Genomic DNA, 26,014 nt, shown 5'->3' with positions numbered 1-26,014 from the left:
GGTCTCTATCTTAATCAAGGAAAATATGTCAAGGAATTGTTAACCAGAATTGAAATGCAGCATCTGAAGCCATGTTCGACTCCAATGACCGTAGGCAAACCATTGTCAAAGTCAGATGGGGAGACTCTCTTGAATCCTACTGAGTATAGAAGTCTCATTGGTGGCCTCCAATACCTCACTCATACCAGACCCGACCTTTCATTTGCAGTAAACAAACTGAGTCAGTTTCTACAAACTCCAACTTCCTCACATTGGTCTGCTGCAAAAAGAGTTTTAAGGTATCTCAAAGGCACCATGTACCACGGCTTGCACATCAAAGTATCTGATAGACTTGCTAGCACGGGTTACTCAGATGCTGATTGGGCGTGTTGTCCCGATGATCGAAGAAGCGTAGCTGGTTACTGTGTATATCTTGGAGACACACTAGTCTCTTGGTCATCCAAGAAACAAGTCGTAGTGTCAAGGTCTAGTACGGAGTCCGAATATCGTGCTCTTGCACAAGTTTCTGCCGAGATTGCTTGGATTCAAGCACTCCTTACAGAATTCGAGTTTCCTCTTCATCACACACCTATTACATGGTGCGATAATATGGGTGCAAGTGCCTTAGCTGCAAATCCTGTCTACCACGCACGCACAAAACATATAGAGTTGGATGTCCATTTTGTTCGAGATAAAGTTCTAAACAAGGCTCTTGAAGTTCGGTATGTACCATCCAGTGATCAAATTGCCGACTGTTTAACAAAAAGTCTTACCAACCACAGGTTCCATTTCTTAGTGGACAAACTAGGTGTTGTTGAGACACCATCTAGTTTGAGATGGGGTGTTAAGAAATGAATTTTAACCATCATTTACCACTGTAATATTTCCCTGTATTTTACTGTGCTGAGGTGTATCTTTTGCTTTTCCTAGGCTAACAAATTCTGTTAGGATTTGATTCTGCAATTGTAAAAACGTGTAAATATTGTACAATCATTACTCTAGAATATTCTTGTACGGTACAATCATTGGATATAAAAGTTTGGGCCAGCCTCAAAGTTTGGTGAGCTGAGCATTTCAACATTTCTGCATTTCTGCATTTTTTTTCTCTTTCATTCTCTATTTTCTCTGCTTTCAAACTCAAAACATTCATGATGATCACATAAGACTTTTATTGGTTGGGAATGCAGAAAATTGTAGCAGAGTGTGTGCGAGAATGTGATTCATGTCAAAGAAATAAATCCATGAATGTGTCTCCACCTAGATTGTTGCAACCTATTCCCTTACCGACCTTAATTTGTGAATATTTAACCATCGATTTCATAGATCTACTTTCCACAATATAGACAAAATTTTAGTGGTTATTGATCGACTCAATTAATATGCTAATTTCATTTCCTTAAAGCACCCTTTATCAGCTTGAACACCATTAGAGAAAATCAGAGAAAAAAGAGAGAAAAAAGAAGACAATGAATCAATGGCACATTTTTTTTTTCATTTCTTCAAACAGTACAATAAGTATAACTTTTATACAGCAATTGAAGTTAGTTACAATCCTAACTAACTTAAGTAACACAACAGCTCACACTCTAACAACAAACAACTCCTAACGGTAAACTAACTAACCAATTAACTGCCTTGATACTCCCCCTCAAGATGGACTCTATATGTCCGTTAAGCCCATCTTGTCTTTGAATGAATTGAATTGAATAGAGAACAATGGTTTAGTTAGGATATTAGCTAGTTGATCCTTTGTTGAAACATGTAATGTTTTGATGATCGCTTGTTGCACTTTCTCCCTAATCAAATGGAAATTAATTTTGATGTGTTTGGTCCTCTCATGAAACATTAGATTTGCACAAATGTACTGAGCTGACTTGTTGTCACAGTAGAGAAATGCAGGGTCTTGATGCTAAATCATTAGCTCTTTTAGGATAGATAAGATCCACACAACTTCACATGTTGTATTGGTCATTGCCCTATACTCTACTGTGTGTTGCTTCTTGCTTTTCCATGAGATGCTTGAAGAGCCAATAAAAATGCCAAACTTTAAAGACCGCTTAATTTTAATATGTTGGATTATTAAATAATTATGGTTTAGTTATGAAATTAAGTTATTAATTATGACTTACACGTTTGTGAAGATTTATTTAAATTCAGTATGTACTAATTATGTTATATATGTGAATTTTTTATTTTTCGTATTTGTGCTTGGTAGCTGTGGAACGCGACGTTGGGCCATTAGAGAGTCACTTTTCATATGGTTTAGAATTTTATTAGTAGCGGGGCAACATGCTTAGATATTGGAAGTATCGAAAAAATTTCGGGGTTTAGAAATGACTAAACTACCCTTGGTTATCACTTAATGTTTGAATTTTGATTAGGGGCAAAATAGTCATTTTGTTAGGAAATTTATTTTGTCCTTTTGTGGAAATTAGTAATCTGACATTAGGTTTTAATTGTTAAATGTTTCAATTCATATTAATCTTAGCAATAAAGTAATAAGCTAGAAAAAACTTAGAACTCTCTCTACCATTCTCTCTCTCTTTCGAACCATCTAGGCCCAGCAAGAATTCAGGGTTTTTGCTGATTCAATTCAAGGAGTTCATCAAGGTTTTAGAATCTCAACCCAAGGTATAATTCTCTAGTACTCTTTTTATTGTTTTCTTTTGTTATAAGTTGAATTGTTGTTGAATATTTATGAGCTAGGTTGATGTGTTTATTGGGGTTGTTAGATTTTGTATTTTGGAGCTAAGATGAGATTATTTGTGTTATTTTAAGCTGGGTTAGTTGAGTATAGTGGTTTTTGTGCAAGATTAGAGTTTGGTATCTCAACTTAGAGCTTTAATGGTGATTTTAAATTTTAAGTTAATTGATGAATTCTATTGCTTGAATTGAGTATATGTAGGTGATCTAGAAGTTCTTGGAAAGTTTCGGATTGAATTGAGAAGTTGGGGGCAATTTTGGTGGTTCCTGCAATGAACTAGAATTTCGGTTCAGGGGACCTGTAGAAACTGGTCGACCGGTTGGTCCCAAGAAAACTCCACTAAACTGAAATTCCAGTTGAGGAACCGGCCTACCGGTTTGGACAATTTTTTGAACCCCAGTTTTTCCCTTTTTTTTATATTTAGGGTATTGCCATATTATTTATCGATAGGGAAATCTTTAGTTTTGATTTTAATTCCCCGAAAGGTGTTTTAGCGTGTCCCTCATCATAATTACGAATATTGTGATATAGGGCCTTGTAAAGCGTCGAGTTACTGTATCATTCAGGCTAACCGGCACACCTGAGCACAGAAACAAGGTAAGATTAGCAAAAAGTATACATGTGAATGAATGAATGTGTGTTATTAATTGTTTACACTACTAACACTGGTATAGTCATAGTGCTAAGGGTGTTCGTACAGTGTAGATTTAAGGGTAGTTACGGTGTTGCCCACATGAGTACCAGGGGGTACGAAGTGCATGTGGTACAACACTCATTAACTCCCAAAAGTACAGCAATGGCCCAACTACGAAGTCGGTACTCTAGTGCATGTGGTACAGCGGTCGTACTTTTGTTGAGAATATTCTTAACCATTTGGTGAGCCTTACATTTAGGCTCAGGACGACTTAAGTACAAAGTCAATACCGCATTGTTTATATATGTTTTATGCATATCTTACTCAGCATGTCGACTCATTAGTTTTCTACCTTGTGTAGGTAAGGGAAAGGCTAAGGTAGAGGAGCAGTGAGTTGGAGCTCGGTAAGGATTGTATATATCGCAGCAGTGCATCCTGGAGGGTTTCAGTCTTACTATATTTTGAGTCATATTTTTGTTACTGCCCTGTGGTTTGTAAAAATATATATATTATGTAACTATACTTATGGTATATGTATTTTCAAGATTGGTCTTAAATTCGGGATCCCGACTTACGTAATTTTATAAATTTAATAAAAAAAATTTAATTTTGAATTTAGTTAATTTTCAAGTACAGGTGTCACAAAAACCCTGTAGTGGATCTCCTTGTATCAAGGCAAGCTACTCACTCAAAATCAGTGTATGCATGAATTTTTACCTCTGTATCTGCTACAAAAAAAAATCCCTGTCTAGGATTGTTTTTGACATATTGGATCACCCTTTGACGATCATTTAGATGAGATACTCGAGGTGTAGACAAGAATTGGCTTAGTTTATTTACAGAATAGGAAATGCCAGGTCTAGTAATGGTCAAATACTGCAGCTTGCCAACAATCCTTCTCTATAATGTAGCATTAGCCAAGTTTTCTTTCTCATCTTGCCCAAGTTTTAGATTTCCATCCATTGGTGTATTCATAGGCTTGCTGCCTAAGAATCCAAGATCTTCAAGGAGCTGAAGTGCATAGGGTCTTTCAGAAACAAGTATTACTTTGTTTGATCTAGTATTTTCTAACCCCAAAAAGTACTTGAGTTCCCCCAAATCTTTTAGCTTAAATCTGTCATTCAACCTAATTTTCAAGGCCTCCAAATGTTGCAGATTATTGCTAGCTAATATAACATCAAGCTGATGTAAATGCCATCCTTTCAGCCAAGACTAATTTGAGAGTAACTAATTTGGTAACAGGTACAAAAGTGTCAGAGTAATCCACACCCTCTTGCTGATTGTAACCTTTAGCAACCAACCTCGTTTTATATCTTTCAATACTCCCATCAACATTGAGTTTGATCTTGTACACCCATTTGCACCCAATGACATGTTGATCCTCAGAGAGAGTAACAACTATCCATGTGTGATTCTTTTCAAGGGCATCAATTTCATTGCCCATAGCATTGTCCCATTCATGTATGCATGAGCTTGACTAAAAAATTCAGGTTCAAAATGGCTGGAAATGGTGAGAATAGTTGCTCTGAAAGTGGGAGATAACTTGTGATAATTAACAACTTGAGATAAAGCGTAAGAACTGACTAAAGAGCCCTGTGATGAAAAACAGAAGGGTGAGTAGCCAAATAGCAATGATAATTATTCAAGTAAGATGGCTTGTTGATTTTTCTCCCTGTTCTAGTATGAGGAGTGAGAGAAACTGGTTCATGATTATGAGAAATGGGAAGTGATGACATGGGGGAAGAGTTCAAAACAGGCTCATTATTGCCACTAGGAAGTGTAGGAAAAAAATTCTCATAGTCAGCAAGAACACTACCAGCATGCACATAAGGAAATATGTGTTCATAAAGATAAACATCCCTAGAATGAAACACCATATTAGTATTCGGATCAAGGACTTTATCAGCTTTCATTCCTGTAGGATATCCCAAAAAATGCAGGGTGCTGACTTAGGAGAAAATTTTGATATGTTTTGACTCAATGTAGATGCATATGCTAGACACCCAAAAGCTTTTAGATGCTCATAAGTAGGTGGTTTATTGTGAAGGATATCAAAAGGAGTTTTAATCTTAAGGTTAGGTGTTGGGGTTCTATTAATCAAGTATGATGTCGTAGCAACACACTCTCCCCAATAAACAAAAGGTACATAAGATTGAAATAAAAGGGCTCTAGCAACATTGAGAAAGTGCTGATCTTTTCTCTCAACAACAGAATTTTGTTGTGGTCTTTGGATGCAAGAGTGATAATATATGATCCCAAGTTCATGAAAAATTTCATTCAATTGTAGCTCTTTAGCATTATCAGACCTAAGTCCTTTAACAGTAGTGTCAAACTGGTTTTTAATCAGTTTTATGAACTATGGGATAACGATTTGAACATCAGATTCTTGTTTAATGATATGAATCATCAACTATAGTAATTAAATACTTATATCCCTCTGTGGTTAAGGTATTAAAAGCCCCCATATGTCAACATGTATAAGCTCAAAACATCATTTACGAATATTGTGATTAGAGATGAATGGTAGCTTTCATTATTGTTTGGTATAATGGCATATAGAACAATGAAAAAGGGAATTAGATTTGAATGTAATTTTAAAGCTTTATTCAAATGATGAGTTTTTACACAAGATTGATGGCCTAACCTATAGTGCCAAACATTTTCACTAGAGATTTTAGAATCTGAAATAGAGGAAAAATAGAAGGGATGTGATTGCTCTTGGATGGATCACTGTTTAGGTAGTAGAGACTGCAAACTTTTCTACCCATCCCAATCACCTTGCTCCTCATATTGTCCTGAATGACACATTTGTCATTAGAAAACATGAATGTGCAATTAGTCTTTGTTGTCAAAGAGTTAACAGAAAGTAGATTGCTTTTAAAAGAATGAACATAAAACACATTGTCAAGAGTACGGTCAGGGTTCACAAGAATTGATCCAATACAATCAACTTTAGCTTGTTAACTAGTAGAAAAAATGACAGACTTTAGAACGGGATCATTATGAGTATTTTGAAACAAAGAGAGATCAGGACACACATGATCTGTGGCTCCTGTGTCTATGATCCAGTTAGAGGTATGGATGAAAAAATCCTTACCAGAAAAGTGGGAGACAATAGGTTGATCATCAACAAAATTGGTAATTGAATTATCTGCAACTTTCTAAGCATGTAAAGTCATCAGCCTTTGGCATTGAGTGTTGGACAAACTAGACATCAAGTCCTTTTCAGGTGCATTATCCTTTGATTTGTCTTCTTCACCAGTGGTCAAATTAGCAGAAGCACGTTTAAGTGGAGGACCCTTAGCATTTCTGTTAGGAAATTTTCCATGGAGCTTGTGTCCAAGAGGATGGCCAATGATTCTAAAGCATTTATCAATCGTATGCCCTGTCATTCCATAGTTAGTGCAACTATATTTAGGCTTAAAAGGTTGAACATTACCAGCAAATTGTCCTCAGGTGTTGGAAGCAGGTTTGTCAATGTCTGAACTGCTAATTGCACTACTCGTTACGCATCTCTATCTTTCCTCTTGAACAACAGCTGCATAAGCTTTGTTTAGACTAGGCAAAGGATCTCTCATGAGAATCTGAGATCTCACACTGCTATGTGAATCATTCAATACAACCAATAATTCAAGAACTCAATCCTCTTCTTGATGCTCATGAATGATGTTCATAGCACCACAACAACAAATAGGTTATGGTCTATATTCTCTAATTTGATCCTAAAGAGATTTGAGGTGTGTGAAGTAAGTTGTGAGAGTATTTGATCCCTGTGTTAAATTCTGCACAATCTTCTTAGCCTCAAAAATCCTTGGGGCATTCCTTTCATTGAATCGATCGTGTAACTCTTCACATATTTCAGCAGGATTGTCATGGTACATGATGCTGTCTGCAATCTCACCTGATTTAGCATGAAGAATCCAGGAGATCACTGTGCTGTTACATCTACACTAAGCATCATACTCCTCTTGATCTTCATCAAGTTGTGGCAGCTTTCCATTCACGAACTTCATTTTGTTTTGAGCAACCAATCCAATCATCACCGATTCCCTCCATGTGCTGTAATTCTCACTTCTTGTGAGAATCTTTGGAACTAAAACAGCTCCAGGATTATCACCATTTCAAAGGAAGTAAGGATTTGAGAGGTCGTTCACATACGTCGACTGCGAGTTCTCACCAAGAATAGAGAATTGATTTGAATCACCATCATCTCGAGAACTTCAGGTTTGTACTCTTCATCATCCTGCCATGAACAATCAGAAAAGTGAAAGAAGGAGAAGAATACCAGAGAATAAATATCAACACCACACTTTAATGGTGGCTTTGATACCATATCAGCTTGAACACCATTAGAGAAAAACAAAGGAAAGAGAGAAAGAAGAAGAGAATGAATCGATGGCAGAATTTTTTTTCATTTCTTCAAACAGCACAATAAGTGTGGCTTTTATACAGCAACTGAAGTTAGTTACAATCCTGACTAACTTAACTAACATAAAGTGACAGCTCACACTCTAACAGCTAACAACTCCTAATCGTAAACTAACTAACCAATTCACTGCCTTGATACCCTTTTACTACCTAATCGGTAGCTGAAGTATTTTTGAAGGAAGTGGTTCAACTCCATGGTATTTTGAAGTCTATCATATTCAATAGGGGTACGGTTTAATGAGTTACTTCTCGTAAGAACTATTCAAGCTCTAGGGCTCTGCACTCCGCCTTAGCATCGCTTATCATCCATAGATGGATGGTTAAGCAAAAGTGGTGAAATGTTGTTTTGAAACATATTTAAGGTGTTATACTTCAAAATAGCAACGTACTTGGGTTGATGGTTTGCATGGGCTTAGCGTTGGCATAATGCTTTGTTTCATACCGCAACGTATCATACACCTTTTAAAATCTTATATGGTCGGGACTCTCTAGCATTGGTTCAATATAAGAAAGGCATGATTCAGGTATCAATAGTTAAGGGGATATTGGAGGAGTGAGATTTACAATTTGATGAACTTAAGATGCATTTTCTTTGAGCTTAACAAAAAATGAAAGATGCAACAAACAAGAAACTATGAGATCAAAGAAAAATTTGACACTGGAAAAAGATGTTTGTGAAGTTAAAACCTTATCGCCAGAAGACCCCGTTGCTCGAATGAGTGAGAAGTTCTTCCCGCACAATTGTGGGCCTTTAGAGGTGTTTTCTTGTGTCAAAGATGTTGCTTCCAAGTTGCAGTTACTGTCATATCCACCATTCATCTTATTTTTCTCATTTCTTAACTTTGTCAAGCTCATGGGAGTGTTCTAGCATCAACAACTCTACCTTCAAAACTGAGTCATGACTTTGAATTCGTGTATGAACTTGTTGAGTTATTTGGTATACATAAAACTTACCTGATACAAGAAGTGATTTAGAGGTCTCGATTAAATGGAGAGATTTACCATTGTTTCATGCCACATGGGAGAACTATGATTGCATGTTGCAGCAGTTTCCTAAGTTTCACCTTGAGGACAAGGTGAAATTTTGGGTAGCAAGCAATGATGAACATCGAATTCAATTCTCCTATGCATGGACGAATTGAGGTAAATGTGGGGTTTGGTAAAGTAATAATTTGGGAAACTTTTGGTAATATTATTACTAATTTACAACAATGTTATGATTTATTTTGTTTTTACTTTTAAGTTATTTCTTATTTGTTATGAGGTTTCAAGGGGATGAAACCAAAGGGGTTCGCGCATATCAGATTTTATGTAAAATCAAGTCTTTGCTCTGAAGAGAAACCAAGTCTGAGCAACTCCATAAAGTTTCTCCCATTTCATATGAACGAACTTCTTATTTCTTATATTTGTTACTTGATATTATTGAGATACCGAACTATAGAGCATCACAAAGGCATAAATTAATTGGGAGCAAAAACAAGCATCATGTTGACTAACACTCCTAGGAGCTTGACCATCTTCTTGATGTTTTGAATGTTGCAACACTCCAAGTAACACCCATCATCCCACTAATTCTATAAACACCTTTACATTTGATATAAGCGGGATGGTGAAATTTGAAAATATTAAATATTGATCTCAAATTTTAAAAATAGAGACCAAAGTAATGCTCCTTGTTATTGAGTGTTAGGCAACATATAGCTCTTAAGTTAACTAAAAGTTAATCTAGCTAAAAAAATTTCAGAAAAAAAAAAAGATCAACCTAGTTAGAAAGAGCAATACCTATTTTTAAAGAATTAAAGTATAGTTATTGAAGGAAAAATACATAAATTGGATTCATTGGCCCTCTCTTTCCAAACTATGACACTATAATTTTGCCTTTTAAAATTTTTTTCAATTGGAGAAGTCTCTTAGATTATAAAAATTATTACAAATTTGTTGAATCAACACTAACCTGATGTAAATCTAGTCAAGTCCAATAGTGCCGCCAAACAAAATATAAATGTATAAATAGTATTCTAATGCAAACATATATATATATAACTATATATATATATATATACTACGTAAATATTATATGTGCAAGGCACTATAATTTTTTTATTTTTATTTTTTTGAATGGAAATATGGTCATTTTATTAACTTGAATCCGCCATTACAATGTTCAATAGCTCTAAAAGTGAGCTATTATGAGTAAAAATGCGAATTGGATTGTAACAAGCACTACGCGCAAGATAATGCGCAGCCTTGTTAGCAGAACGCTTAACAAACTTTAACGAAATATTACCCAACTCAGAAATGAGTTTTTTACAATCCCAAACAATTACACCAAACGCTGAAGGTAATTGAAAATTGCTATCAATGCCTCGTAAGACAACTAAGCAATCAGTTTCAACCAAAACTTTATTCCAACCTTTACCCTTTATCCAGCTAAGGGCCTCCTTGATTCCATAAGCTTCTGCAATTTCATGGGATACATTGCCACCATTGTTTTTAGACACGGCTTCAATAATCCTTCCTTCAAAGTCTCTAGCAATGAAACCAAAACCAAAAGAGTTACTTGATACAAATATAGCTCCATCAACATTAACCTTAACCGTATCCATATCAGGTTTCGTCCAATGCTCACTACCCCATCCTTGATCAGCATGAACAAGAATAGGTTCCATTCTATTTTTTTGAGCACACACCCATTGGTTAAGATAAGATCTTGCTTCAAGAACTACATTAGCTGCACTTTTAACTCTTCCTTTCCAGAGAACATCATTTCTTGCATTCCAAATTTGCCAAGCCACCATAAGTACTTCTGTAGAACACGTGGCCTTTAAACTCCCTGTAACATCAATAAACCAGTCCTTGAAATCTTCATTCGACACTGGTTTAATGGAGATAACAGATCTGTGCCAGCATGAGAGAGCAAACGAGCAAGATACAAGAATGTGGAAAATCGACTCTGCTGCATTGTTACAAAGAGGACACAAGTTGTTGACAGTAACGTGTTTAGTTTGAAGTTGGGTTCTAGTAGGTAAGCTACCAGAAATGGCTCTCCAACAAAAATGCAGGACTTTCGGGGGCACTTTCAGCTGCCAAAAATTTTTCCAAAACTCGCCAGACTGCTGCATTTCTTCATCATTTTGCTGCAGAAATCTATAGGCGCTTTTGGTGGAGTAGAAACTAGAAGTTTCAAAGAACCAACTCCATTTATCTGTAGAAGCAGAATCCGAGAGTGGAATTCCCAAAATTAGAGCACTATCTCTATCATTGAATAAATCAGTCACTATATCGGCATCCCATCTTTGCTGGTTAATTTGCATCAGACTAGCAACATAATTACCAACTAAGGCAGGGTGAGAAGAAGTTATTAATGGCTGATGCTTGTCAGGGAGCCACGGGTCAGTAGTGATGTTAGTCCTTAAACCATTACCAATCTGAATTCTTGCACCAGCTTTAATAAGGCTTTTTGCTTCAAAGATACTCTTCCAAATGAAGGAAGGATTATTTCCAAGAGAGGCTGAGAGGAAAGACCCTTCATGGAAATATCTAGCTTTATAAACTCTGCAAACTAAGGAGTCATCCTCAGTTAACAACCTCCAAGCTTGTTTCCCGAGCAAACCTAAATTGTAGTCTCTAATGTCCTTGAAGCCTAAACCACCAACCGTTTTATGCTTGCACATCTTGCTCCAGCTGTGCCAACTAACTCCATTCTTTTCCTTTGAAGATTTCCACCAAAAGGAGCTCATTATTCTCTCCAAGCTTCGACAGGTTTCCAATGGTAAAAGGAACACTGACATGGCATAACTTGGGACAGCTTGAGCAACTGTCTTTAAGAGGACTTCTTTTCCTGCTTTGGATAAGAATCGATTTTCCCAGTTGTGCACTCTTTTATGCATTTTATCTTGTATGAATCCCAAAATTTATTTCTTGTTCCTTCCAACAATGGACGGCAGTCCAAGATACAAGCTTGTGCCATCAGCTTCTTGTATATTCATTATCTGAGTCATTCGAGCTCTTACATCAATGGGGGAGTTACTACTGAAAAATATTGAAGACTTATTGAAATTTACAATCTGGCCAGAAGCATCTTCAAAAGTTTTCAACAACCGAATCACATTAGAAGCTTCTCTGTCATTAGCTCTGCAATATAGATAACTCTCATCTGCAAAGAGCATGTGTGAGATAGTAGGGGCTCCATTTGCAACTTTACACCCTCTAATTTGACCAGTACTTTCAAAGTGTTTGATCAATGATGAAAGTCCTTCAGCACATGTCAAAAATAAATACGATGAAAGGGGATCACCTTGGCGAATTCCTCTCGAAGGAGTTATAGGCCCCATTTCTCTTCCACTATTATTGATTATATAACGGACAGAGGAGACACAAGTTAACACCAAATGAATCCAATGATCATTAAAACCCATTTTGCACATCATATCTCTAAGGAAAGTCCACTCAACTCTATCATAAGCTTTGCTAAAGTCAAGACTGAGAGCCATAAAACCTTCCTTCCCTCTTCTTTTCCGCTTCAGATCACTACTACAAAATTGGACTTTAGAGGCGGTTTTTAAGGGCTTTCAGCGTCGGTATTGGCGAAATTCGCTACCAACGCTATTCCGGGTGACGCTAAAGGGTTACAAACAACTGACGCCATAGGACCCCTATGGCATCGGTTATTTCATAATAACCGACGCCATAGGGTCTTCCTATGGTTTTTTTTTTTCAGCTTCCAATTTTGTATTTTAGCATAATTTATATATATTATTTTATTATTAATATAATTAAATTAAGTATAAATTATATATAATAACCATAAATACAAATTAAATTGAAAAGTTGAATAAATACACATCTACATTACTCTAAGTGTTTGTATATTAGCTATCTTTTTATTAATATTTTATATTATGTGTTTGCATTTTTGTAGTATATTAGTATATTTTTATAATTTTTTTTTAATATATTAGTATCATTTTTGTAGTGTATTGTATTTTTGTAGATAAAGGGTTGAAATTTGCATGAAATTTTTTAAAAACTTTGAACATTATTAATAACTTTTGATCCGGTTGTCCGCTTGAGGCGATTTTTTTTTTTTTGAACTTGGGTATTTTTTGTGTTTTATTTTGCTATTTTACTTAACATAAACTAATAGAATTCTTATTTTAAGTATTAGAATTAATGTTTATAATGTATTTGTTAATTCTAGTGTGTTTTGGTATATTGGTAAAAACTTATCAATCTATCCTTTTGGTCACAAGTTCAAATCCCAATATAGACCTTTTTTGTATTTTTTTTATAGCTTACTATATCTATCCTTAGCACTCAACAATATATATCCTATGTATTACATCAATATTATTCTAAAATTACTTTAAGCATTTAAAGATTATCTAAATATATATGAAAAATATTCTTATAAAAGTAGGTTAAAGAAAGCATACCTTATACCAAAAATTATGTACTTGTCTTCTGATAAAGTCACTTCCGATAAAATCCTAACAACCAAGTTTAAGAGAAATTAAAATCAAATATTATCCTAATTTTACTGAAATTTCGGCAGCATAACGACTATAATTGAACGTTTCCGAAAAATTCAAACCTATTAATAACAACAAAACACAATTCAAAACAATATGAAATAATCACAACAACATTTAGCAATATAAAAATTTACCACCCATTCGACTGCAGTACATGTATTCACAGAACCTACTTCACTAAGGATGAATATTGAAGATATTCAAACTCATCTAACATGCATATTATTTCACCCATCGATCCGGCGCATTACAATATATTACAGAACCTACTTCACTACGGATGAATATTTAAGATATTCAAACTCTACTAAGCATTCATAATTAATTTATAATAAAATTTAGTGAGTGTATACCTCGAGCTAACTAGAAACCGATCAATACCAAATAAGTCAGATCCTTGCAAATTGACCTCACAACCTACAACAGAAAGAAATACTACAAAATTACAAATTTTTTTATTTAGCTACTTACTAGTTATATAATTTATGAGTATTTAGTTACTAACTAGTTAATTTATTACTAACTAGTTAAAAATACATGAATAGAATGAAAATTAGTAACTTGCTAAGTAGTTGTAATTAACTATCTACTAGCTACTAAAAAAAATAAAAACACATGATTAAAATTGAAAATAGAAAAAAATTGATACAAAATAGAGTTAATTTTTAAACTTTTGTTTCTAAACTAATTTTTTAGAAAACAATTTCTAAACTTTTATTTTAATACTCTCTTATCTCATTCTCATTTACAATATTTAACAAAATTATTTGTTTAAAATACTCAATATATACATATACAATATATAAAATACTCTCCTATTTATCTCATTTCTCATTCACAATACATACACACACAATACATATTCAATACAACACAAAATACATACATATATACTCTCCTATATCACATTTTTCATTCACAATATATATACACACAATACATTTCTCATTCACAATATATACACACAATACATATTTAATAATATAGAAAAACCCTAAAAAAATTTATAAAATAAAAAATAAAGCAATGTACAGTACTAAAATTAGTAGAAATTAGATTTATACCTTAATAGACGTTGAAATACAATGTTTTCTCCACTAAAAACGGTGGCCGGAGGTATAACCACCACCACCACTACCTCTACCTTCGGTTTACCCTAAAAATGAGGAAAAATGTGATCTTTTCAGGTATATAGTTTTAGGTATGAAAAATAGAAGATTTAGAAACAAAAATGAGCTAAAATGGTGAAAAAATGGTGAAATGGGGGTGGTTTTTCGTGGTGGTTGGCGGAGAGGGTTTGGGGTTCTCTGGTTTGGGGGTTTCTGGGTTGGCTGGTCGAATGAGGAAGATGATGGGCTGGGCTAGGGTTATAAACCCTTTAGGCGTCGGTTTTTTTAGAAATAACCGACGCCATAGGGGGGACACCCTATGGCGTCGGTTATTTCCAAATAACCGACGCCATAGGTGGTGTCAAAATCCCTTCCAAAAAATTCCAACCCTATGACGTCGGTTCTTTAATATTTGCTGAAAAAAAGTGCCTCTAAAAGCTTGGTTTGTAGTAGTGGATAGTGCATCACCTCATAAGATATCATTATGTTATCAGTAATTAAACGGCCAGGAACAAAAGCATTCTTATTTGGTAGATATAAGCTGAGGTAGAACAACTTTCAAACGATTGGCAAGAACTTTAAAGATTATCTTGTACAAAACATTGCATAATGATATTGGTCTAAGATCACTCATTGAGTTTGGATGTTTTACCTGCAAGGCACTATAATTAGTTATATGTTTAAGTTCTTTTTTTAAATGATGCGTTTTGATTTTTAAAGGTTAGAATCAAAATATTATATATAATTTAATTAAATAATAATATTATTTTAATAGAAAAATAATTATTTTAAAGCTCTATAAAAGGAAATATAATAGGTATATTTTTGTAAAAAATTAAATACATGCTTACAGCTTTTAGAACAATTTATCTCCCAAAAGAAACTTTTAGAATAATAAATTGAATTCAAAATGTACTAAAAAATAGTAATAATATTTTAGAAATTAAAGGAAGAAATTTGTAGATTTTTGAAAATTTAAAGAATACACACACTACAAAAAGCAACGTACTTTTAATGATAACTTTTTAGTCACAACATAAATTTTTTGTAATTAAGTTGAATTAATTTTTATTCACAACAAAAAGTTACTTGTGGCTAAAACATAGTATTTAGATACAAGTTGTCAATAATTTAATTTTAGTCACAACAAGTATTGTGACTAAAAACACATTTAGTCACAACAAATAGTAATTTTTTTGACTAATACTTTTAGCCACGAATCATTTAGTCATAATATAGGAATAATGATTCATAATTAGTCACATATTTTAAACTTTTAGTCACAAATTTTGTTGTGACTGAAAATAAAATTTTTTATAGTGATATAAATATATATATAATAAAAAGAATATAATGATGCTTTGAATATTAATAATAATGATACATTAATTTTCATGATAGAATTCATCATGGGATTGTACAATAAGGCAACTAAAATATTGTGATGATAATGAGACAAGATTTTTCTCAACAAAAAATTAAATAATCAAATAAAAGTTGTGATCAAAATAAAAATATAACAAAAAAATATATATGCCTAGAATAGGAAAAAAAAAATAATGTTAATTAAATAAAAAAAATGAACACTTATATTCAATTAAGTTAACTGAAAATGAAAACTAAACTTAAATCTAGAACTATCACTTTTAGTAATACATATATAAATAAATATATTTATATGTAGGATTAAGAATGATATAATGTTTAATGCAAAGTTTCTAGTTTATGAATTATATAATAATGGAAAACTAAGGTGGCGTTTGGTTGGAGGTAATGAAATGAAATGGAATGGAAAGAAAACAATTTTTATTTCATTCCTTTGTTTGGTTGCATTTTAAAGTATTGGAATAGCATTCCAATGGAATGCTCTTTCCACCATTTTGGTGGAATGGCTATTCCATTTTAAAAAGAAAGGAATGACCATTCCAATGTAACAAGAAAAAAAATTTAATGATTTTTTTATCAATTTTTTTTATGCATTTTAAATTTTATTCCATTCCATTCCTATTCCTATTCCTATTTCCATTCTCATTCTCATTCCTATATTTTCATTCCTTCCAACCAAACGCCTAAGAGAGAAGAATGAATATTATGTGTAATGTAAAGCTTTGTATAATGATGGAAAAGGAAGTTTAAAATTTAAATTTTTGAATTTTTTTTCACTAAAGTATAGCGTGCCTAGCCTTGATAATATAGTTAAATTGTTAAAAATAGCTACTACATTTTATATATTTAAATTCAAATTTACTTATATAAAACTATTTAGATTAATTTTTTAGATATATATAATAATATAAAATATTTAATTTTAAATTTACTTATATAAAAATATTTATATTAATTTTTTAATTCGTATATTCAGTTAATGTTAACAGGAAAAAAATCTATAACATAGCCATATATATTTTTTATAGAATAGATATAATGGTGTTATATAAACTATTGTACTAAGTAAACATGTAACTTACTCATGGCCACAGAAGTAAATTCTTAAAAAAAAAAAAAAAAAAAAAAAAAAAGGTTTAGCTAGGGCAAAAATCTACATTGGTCAAAGTGTAGGAGAAATTATTGGCTATTTATTCTAATTGATAGATAAGAAAATAAAACATAAAAAAAATGGCATTGATTAATTAAACTTTGAACATAAATTATTAAAGGGTAAATACTATTTTAAATCTTGTATTTTCAAAAATTATCAATTAAACTCTCTATTTTGTTAAATGATAAAATGGACTTTATATTTTCTAAAATTGTACAGATAGGATCTTGAACTGTTTTTTTGTCAAAATAAAACTTAATAATAATCTAATCTTGACAAAACTGATTAAATTTTCTGTATGTATTCGTGTTAGAAATAGTCTTAAAGTTGGTTATATCAAAAAATAAAATTGTTTAAAATTGAGCTTAGAGTCCTATTTTTACTATTTTAGAAAATATAGAGTCTATTTTATAATTTAAGAAAACAGAATATCCAATTAGTAACTTTTGCAAAACACGTGTCTCTAAATGCAAGATGGTACCACCTATACGTGATCTGTAAGAAAATAAGCTCCATAGCTCCCAACCGGCCATATAATATATTACAAACATAATATTTTATAACACTCTTTTACCACACATGAAGATTAAATGTACATAATACATTACAAGTAGTGATGAACAAGTTTCTTGATCCCTTAGATTACCAGCAAATTAATTATGTAGCTTGCCGCGCGATCATGAGAAAATACAAGGGATTTATTGAAAAGACAAAGATGAAGCTTGCAGCACACCAAGCACATATTTTTTCACACAAAGCATAGATATATATATAAATATATAAGCGGCCTTCATGAAACTTTATAATATTTCATTTTTCAGATGATAAGATCAAGCTTTGCTGGTAGCTGTGTATCAATATCTTCAACAAGTTTGACCAAAAAGTCCATGTAGTTGTCAATAGGATCGTGGTCATTCACATCTCTTTTCTCATAATCCAGAGTAAGCTTCACTAAACCACCTTGATTACTATCAGCTTTTGGGGTCACCTTGAAAGTACCTTTATAGCTCTTGAAGTGGTCTAAAACATGTCCTCCCACAGCAGTAAAAATTACAGCCTTGTTTTCATCATCCACATCAACTTTTTCCTTAAATGTCTCCACCTTCCCACCTACATATATACATGAAATTATATAAATATATAAATCCACAAACAAATTAACAAATTAATATATTATATAATAAAAACAATTACCGATGTTATACTTCCAGAGCTTGACAGAGCCAGGTGTTTCCCAGTCACCTTCATGAACATCAATGGTGTGGATCTTATCAGTAGTAAGATTAGGTATGTGGTGACATTGGCCCTTCAGGATATTATAGAACTTCTCAGCTGGTGTCTTTAATTCTATTTCTTTCTCTACCTTCCCAACAAAACCAGCCATGTTTTGTTTCTTTCTGATCTGCTAATAAAAATCTACACTTTAGTGGTTATGAAATGTGATCCCTTAGTATTTATATATAGGGCTGAATTATGGTACCAACAGTGGCTAACGCGTTTTAATTGAGGATGTTTTCTATTATGAAGAAAAAATTTACCAAAATTTCATTTCAACTTATTTCTTTCTATATTTTAAATTTTGGACTTTTATTAATTTGTTATGGTGGAGGTTTAGGTTGTTGGGTATATGAATATAAAATTAAATATATGTTTTATTAGAATATTTTATGAATTTATTATCACAATACGTGTAAATGGATAAAATCAATAATTGATTATATTTGATCTAAGTCAAAAATTTCATGTAATAATTTGATATATTTATTTAAGGGAAAAAAACAAAAAAATACAAAAAAGGAAAAATAATTACAAAAATACTTTGGGCCGGCCCATTAAACATTTATACAGTCCACATACAAATATTTACAAAAATACCACATGCACTAAGCCTTCAGCTGTACAGAGCAAACCATGAAGATGAAAATACGCGCTCGTTTCAAAACCGCAAAACAACCAAAATGAAACCAAAACGAGAAAAATACAACTATTAATTCTGGCAAAATCAACTGGAAAAGAATACCTGCAATGATCTAAACTGAAAATGACGAAAAAAAAATCAGAAAAACTGTGAAGAAACTGAAATTACACATTTGTTTTCTGTTTTATTCGATCAAAACAACTCCCCCTAATATCGAAATCCAGATTCATGAAATGTATATCTGTAACAAACAGATCTGGACCTCCCACCAAATTCAAAACAATAATGTATGATGTGAAAATTTTTAAAAAAACCTCATGAATAATACATCTACGTTATATACAGTTACATTTTGATTTATTTTTTGTTTTGGTTGCCTTATAGTTGCATTATCGTTTTATGATAGTTTATATATTATGCAAGAATTTAATTTGATGGGGACTAAGAAATAGTAGTTATACATAGTAAGTTTTGTGCAAATAGTTGCATATTAATTTTATAGTGAAATAACATATGCAAGTAGCAAAACTATAATAAAACTACAAAACAACTGTATGCAAGTGTAAATAGTTGCCTTATAGTTGCATTATCGTTTTATGATAGTTTATATATTATGCAAGAATTTAATTTGATGGAGACTAAGAAATAGTAATTATACATAGTAAGTTTTGTGCAAATAGTTGCATATTAATTTTATAGTGAAATAACATATGCAAGTAGCAAAACTATAATAAAACTACAAAACAACTGTATACAAACCTCGGTTCGAACATCAGCACCAACATTAGCTTTTTTCCTAGAAACGTTGACAATGAAATCTCTGCACACTATTCTCTAATATTGTTGCACGTAAATGTTGTATATCATCAGTGTAGAAAATAGTGATTCGAATTGTGTGTATATTTCATAGAATAGTACATATTTATATACAAAGCTAGGAGACTAGGAAATAGGAAACTACCAACAAAATAGGAAACTACTAAATACAAGTTACCCTAATTCTTTTACACCTAATATACAGCTAATATTCTAACACTCCCCCTCAAGCTGGAGCATAGATGTTAATCATGCCCAGCTTGTTACAAAGATAGTCTATCCGCACCCCATTCAAAGCTTTTGTAAAAATATCTCCTAGTTGTTCTCCGGTTTTCACATATCCTGTGGAGATCAGACCTTGTTGAATTTTCTCACGAACAAAATGACAATCGATCTCAATGTGCTTAGTTCGCTCGTGGAATACGGGATTCGAGGCAATATGAAGAGCAGCTTGATTATCACACCATAATTTTGCTGGAATAGAAGTCTTAAACCCGAATTCAGTCAAAAGCTGATAAATCCATATTACCTCACACACGGACTGGGCCATAGCTCTATATTCTGATTCAGCATATTACCTCACTATTATATATAATTTAATTAAATAATAACATTATTATAATAAAAAATAATTATTTTAAAACTTTATAAAAGGAAACATAATAGTATATTTTTGGAAAAAAAAATATTAACATGCTTACAGCTTTTAGAACAATTTATCTCCCAAAAGAAACTTTTAGAATAATAAATTGAATTCAAAATGTATTAAAAAATAGTAATAATATTTTAGAAATTAAAGGAAGAAATTTGTAGATTTTTGAAAATTCAAAGAAAACACACACTACAAAAAAAAATTACTTTTTATGATAACTTTTTAGTCACAACATAAATTTTTTGTAATTAAATAGAATTTTTAGTCACAACAAAAAGTTACTTGTAGCTAAAAGATAGTATTTAGATACAAGTTGTCACTAATTTAATTTAAGTTACAACAAGTATTATGACTAAAAATACATTTAGTCATAACAAATTGTAATTTTTGTGACTAATACTTTTAGCCACGAACCATTTAGTCATAATATAGGAATGATGATTCATAATTAGTCACATATTTTTTACTTTTAGTCACAAATTTTGTTGGGACTAAAAATAAGATTTTTTTATAGTGATATATATATATATATATATTAAAAAGAATAATAATGATGTTTTGAATATTAATAATAATGATACATTAATTTTCATGATAGAATTCATGATGGGATTGTACAATAAGGCAACAAAAATATTGTGATGATAATGAGATAAGATTTTTCCCAAAAATAAAATTAAATAATCAAAAAAAAAAGTTGTGATCAAAATAAAAATATAACAAAAAAATATATATGCATAGAATTGGAAAAAAAAAATAATGTTAATTAAACAAAAAAAAAATGAACACTTATATTCAATTAAGTTAAATGAATATGAAAAACTAAACTTAAATCAAGAACTATCACTTTTAGTAATACATAAATAAATAAATATATTTATATGTAGGATTAAGAATGAATATAATATTTAATGCAAAGTTTATAGTTTATGAATTATATAATAATGGAAAACTAAGAGAGAGGAATGAATATTATGTGTAATGTAAAGCTTTGTATAATGATAGAAAAGGTAGTTTAAAATTTAAATTTTTCAATTTTTTTTCACTAAAGTATAGCGTGTCTAGTCTTGATAATTTAGTTAAATTGTTAAAAATAGGTACTACATTTTATATATTTAAATTTACTTATATAAAAATATTTATATTACTTTTTTAGATATATATAATAATATAAAATTAGTTAATAGTATTCGTATATTCATTTACTGTTAATAAGAAAACCACATTTAATATAAAATAGATGTAATGTTGTTATATACACTGTTGTACTACAAGTAAACATGTAACTTGCTCATGCCCACAGAAGTGAATTCTTTAAAAAAAAAAAAAGGTTTAGCTAGGGCAAAAATCTACATTGGTCAAAGTGTAGGAGAAATTATTGCCTATTTATTCTAATTGATAGATAAGAAAATAAAACATAAAAAATAGCATTTATTAATCAAACTTTGAACATAGATTATTAAAGGGTAAATATTATTTTATTTGTTTTACAAAAGTTACTAATTAAACTCTCTATTTATATTTTTTAAAATCGTATAAATAGGATCTTGAACTTAATAATAATCTAATCTAATAATAATATTATATTTTCGTATAAATAGGGTAAATATTATTTTTTTTTTGTCAAAATAAAACTTAATAATAATCTAATCTAGACAAAACTGGTTATATTTTCTGTATCTATTCGTATTAGAAATAGTCTTAAAGTTGGTTATATTAAAAAATAAAATTGTTTTGATAAAAAAATATATAAATAAATAAAATTGTTTAAAATTGAGCTAAGAGTCCTCTTTTTACTATTTTAGAAAATATAGAGTTCATTTTGTAATTTAATAAAACAGAAAATCTATTCGGTAACTTTTACAAAACAAATAGCCTAAAATAATATTTATCTAATGCAAGAATGGTACCATCTACGTGATCTGTAAGAAAATAAGTTCTATAGCTTCCAACCGGTTATATAATATATTACAAACATAATATTTTATAACACTTTTACCACACATGAAGATTAAATGTACATAATACACTACAAGTAGTACTGATGAACAAGTTTCTTGATCCCTTAAATAACCAGCAAATTATGTAGCTTGCCGCGCGATCATGAGAAAATACAAAGGGAATATTTATTGAAAATACAAAGATGAAGCTTGCAGCACACCAAGCATATATAAAATAGTCTTAGAGTAGATTTTGTTTAATTCACACAAAGCATATATATATATATATAAAGGGGCCTTCATGAAACTTTATAATATTTCATTTTTCAGATGATAAGATCAAGCTTTGCTGGTAGTTGTGTATCAATATCTTCAACAAGTTTGACCAAAAAGTCCATGTAGTCGTCAATAGGATCATGGTCATTCACATCTCTTTTCTCATAATCCAGAGTAAGCTTCACTAAACCACCTTGATTACTATCAGCTTTTGGGGTCACCTTGAAAGTACCTTTATAGCTCTTGAAGTGGTCTAAAACATGTCCTCCCACAGCAGTAAAAATTACAGCCTTGTTTTCATCATCCACATCCACTTTTTCCTTAAATGTCTCCACCTTCCCACCTACATATATACATGAAATTATATCAATATATAAATCCCCAAACAAATTAACAAATTAACAAATTAATATATTATATAAAAACAATTACCGATGTTATACTTCCAGAGCTTGACAGAGCCAGGTGTTTCCCAGTCACCTTCATGAACATCAATGGTGTGGATCTTATCAGTAGTAAGATTAGGTATGTGGTGACATTGGCCCTTTAAAATATTATAGAACTTCTCAGCTGGTGTCTTTATTTCTATTTCTTTCTCTACCTTCCCAACAAAACCAGCCATGTTTTGTTGCTTTCTGATCTGCTAATAAAAATCTACACTTTAGTGGTTATGAAATGTGATCCCTTAGTATTTATATATAGGGCTGAATTATGGTACCAATAGTGGCTAACGCGTTTTAATTGAAGATGTTTTCTATTATTAAGAAAAAATTTACCAAAATTTCATTTCAACTTATTTCTTTCTATATGTTAAATTTTGGACTTTTATTAATTTGTTATGGTGGAGGTTTAGGTTGTTGGGTATATGAATATAAAATTAAATCTATGTTTTATTAGAATATTTTATGAATTATTATCACAATACGTGTAAATGGATAAAATCAAGGGCCAAGATGCAAAATGGCCATAAATCTAACAATTAAGTTAATAAATGTCTCTTTTTAAAAAAAATTAACAAAATGTCCTTTTAGTTAAAAATTTGATGATAAAATTACAATTATAACCTTGAATAATTAAGTGTGGTATAGTTATTTTGCACAATAGTATATCGTTTTTATGTGCAATAATATATTAAAAAAAATGAAAGGTAGTATATATATATATTTTTTGAAATAACTGAAATGTAGTATATTAGTTTAAGATTATAGTATATTATTTTAATGTGCTATGGTATATAATGAACGAAAGACGAAAATTAAAAAATATGGAGTATTAGTTTAAGTTTGAGGTATAGTTATATTTCACTAGGAAATATTGTCTTTATGTTCATTAGTATATCATGAAGGAAAGAAAAAAAAAATGTGGAATATTAAATTAAGTTTTTAGTATATATATATTTTCCACTATATTGGTGATATATTAAATTTTCACTATAGTATTTCTGCTTATGATTGCAGAATATAGTTTTTATATGCTATTATATATCGTGGAAAAAAATCATTTAATAGTATATTAGTTTAAGTTTATGGTATATTTATATTGGTCTAAGGTATATCGTTTGTATATGATATGTATATCATGAAGGATATAAAGAAAAAAAAAACTATTAAATATTAATTTAAGTATGAGGTATAGTTATATTTGACTGAGGTATATTGATTTTATGTTCATTGGTATTTCATGAAGGAAAGAACAAGAAAAAAAAACTTGTGGAATATTAAATTAAGTTTTTTGTATAATTTTTTTTTCCACTATGCTAGTGGTATATTAATTTTTGACTATGGTATATCTGATTATGATTGTGATATATGGTTTTTGTATATACTGTATATTGTGGAAAACAATTCATTTAATAGTATATTAGTTTAAGTTTGTGATATATGTATATTGGTTTAAGGTATATTGTCTGTATATCATACGATATATTAATAAAAAATTAATTATATGGTTAAATAACATATTAGACAACAACAACAGCAGCAAAATCTAAAAGAATAAAATATATCATACCTTTTATATAATGAAAAAATAGTTGACAAAAATTCAGTAGAGGGGTTTTGATTTATTATTTTTCATAATTTCTATTAAAAGAATAAGACATATAATACCTTTTATATAATGAAGGGTATTTTAGGTATTAAAAAGTAAAAAAGGACATTTGCTTTATTATTTTAAAAAATAGACATTAACTATCTATAGAGTTAATTAGAAATAAGGCCATTTACTTATATTTCTCTAAAATCAATAAATTCACTATAAAAAACTGTTATTTTTAGTGATAATTTTTAAGTCACAACATAATTTTTTTTTTATAACTAAATGTGATTTATAGTCACAATAAAATATTACTTGTGACTAAAACATAGTATTTAGTTACAAGTTGTCACTAATTTAGTTTTAGTCACAACAAATATTGTGGGTAAATATACATTTAGTCACAACAAATTGTAATTTGTGTAACTAATACCTTTAGCCACGGGACCTTTTAGTCACAATATAGGAATAATAATTTATAATTAGTCACAAGTTTTATTGTGACTAAAAGTAAGATTTTTTGCAGTGATCATAAGTCAAAAATTTCATATAATTGATTATTTGATATTCATTTAAAGTATTTTTATTTATGGTGAGATTTTGATTAATAAAATATATTATTATCCAATTTTATTTTATTTAAATTAATTGTCAAAATATTATTAAAATTAATGTGATGTAGAGTATCTTCACCTACAAATATGGGTATAGAATATCGATCCCAAAAATCACAACTCATTCATACTGAGAAAAACGAAAAGAGATTCTTTTCTATTTTGGGCTAAAATTATTCAAAATTTACATTTCTACTACTATAACGTATAATAAATATTTATACTATTTATTAATGTTTACTAAAATGAGTAATTTACGGCATAAATATCTAAGTTTAACTCTCAAATATTACAAATAAATACTTAAGTTTAATTTTTGGTGGCAATAATACTTAAGTTATATTTCTAGAACTATGTAGGTACCTGATTATTAAATATTAAGTAAATTGCCACATGGCTTTCCTTAATTGGTCCAAGTCATGCATTTTTAATTTTTTTAAAAAAAATAATTTATATGTACCAATAAGAAAATGACACGTGTATAATGATTTGACATTTAATGTTCAGGTACCTACAGAATTTTAGAAATATAACTTAGGTATTATTACCGCCAAAAATTCAACTTGGGTATTTATTTGTAACTGAGAATTAAATTTAAGTATTTATGCCACAAATTATTCTTACTTAATACTGTTTTCAAAATTTTTTATTTACAAAATAAAGTGAAACTAGGACTAGACAGACATGTAAAAAGGACTACTTTAGTGCATGCAAGTCGGAACAACAATAAAATAAGTTCTCTCACACAAATCTATAACTACAAAAAAATTAGGCTAATTAGTAATTCTTTCCCCTGAACTTTGACATGTAGTAAATCGTGCCCCCTGAACTTTTTTG

At 30.7% G+C, this 26,014-nt stretch overlaps 2 protein-coding genes and 1 long non-coding RNA gene across 3 annotated transcripts; all 3 read right to left on the bottom strand.

Moving 5' to 3' along the window:
* Nucleotides 1-12,813: 12,813 nt before the first annotated feature.
* On the bottom strand, nucleotides 12,814-14,831 carry LOC115698920 (uncharacterized). Its single transcript, XR_009684085.1, has 2 exons — nucleotides 14,344-14,831; nucleotides 12,814-13,696 (listed from the first exon to the last, which is right to left on the bottom strand). It is a non-coding gene; the product is annotated as an uncharacterized LOC115698920 (long non-coding RNA).
* Nucleotides 14,832-17,423: 2,592 nt separating this feature from the next.
* On the bottom strand, nucleotides 17,424-18,445 carry LOC133030054 (MLP-like protein 34). Its single transcript, XM_061102274.1, has 2 exons — nucleotides 18,122-18,445; nucleotides 17,424-18,037 (listed from the first exon to the last, which is right to left on the bottom strand). The coding sequence occupies exons 1-2, from the start codon at nucleotides 18,309-18,311 to the stop codon at nucleotides 17,745-17,747; spliced, it is 483 nt and encodes a 160-aa protein (XP_060958257.1). The 5' UTR covers nucleotides 18,312-18,445; the 3' UTR covers nucleotides 17,424-17,744.
* Nucleotides 18,446-22,236: 3,791 nt separating this feature from the next.
* On the bottom strand, nucleotides 22,237-23,370 carry LOC115699452 (MLP-like protein 34). Its single transcript, XM_030626873.2, has 2 exons — nucleotides 22,962-23,370; nucleotides 22,237-22,872 (listed from the first exon to the last, which is right to left on the bottom strand). Exons 1-2 carry the CDS (start codon nucleotides 23,149-23,151, stop codon nucleotides 22,580-22,582), a joined length of 483 nt encoding a protein of 160 aa, XP_030482733.2. The 5' UTR covers nucleotides 23,152-23,370; the 3' UTR covers nucleotides 22,237-22,579.
* Nucleotides 23,371-26,014: the final 2,644 nt, after the last annotated feature.

The sequence above is a fragment of the Cannabis sativa genome, chromosome 8 (genome assembly GCF_029168945.1).
Source record: "Cannabis sativa cultivar Pink pepper isolate KNU-18-1 chromosome 8, ASM2916894v1, whole genome shotgun sequence".
Lineage (NCBI taxonomy): Eukaryota > Viridiplantae > Streptophyta > Magnoliopsida > Rosales > Cannabaceae > Cannabis > Cannabis sativa.
This window is presented reverse-complemented; position numbering and strand designations above follow the sequence as displayed.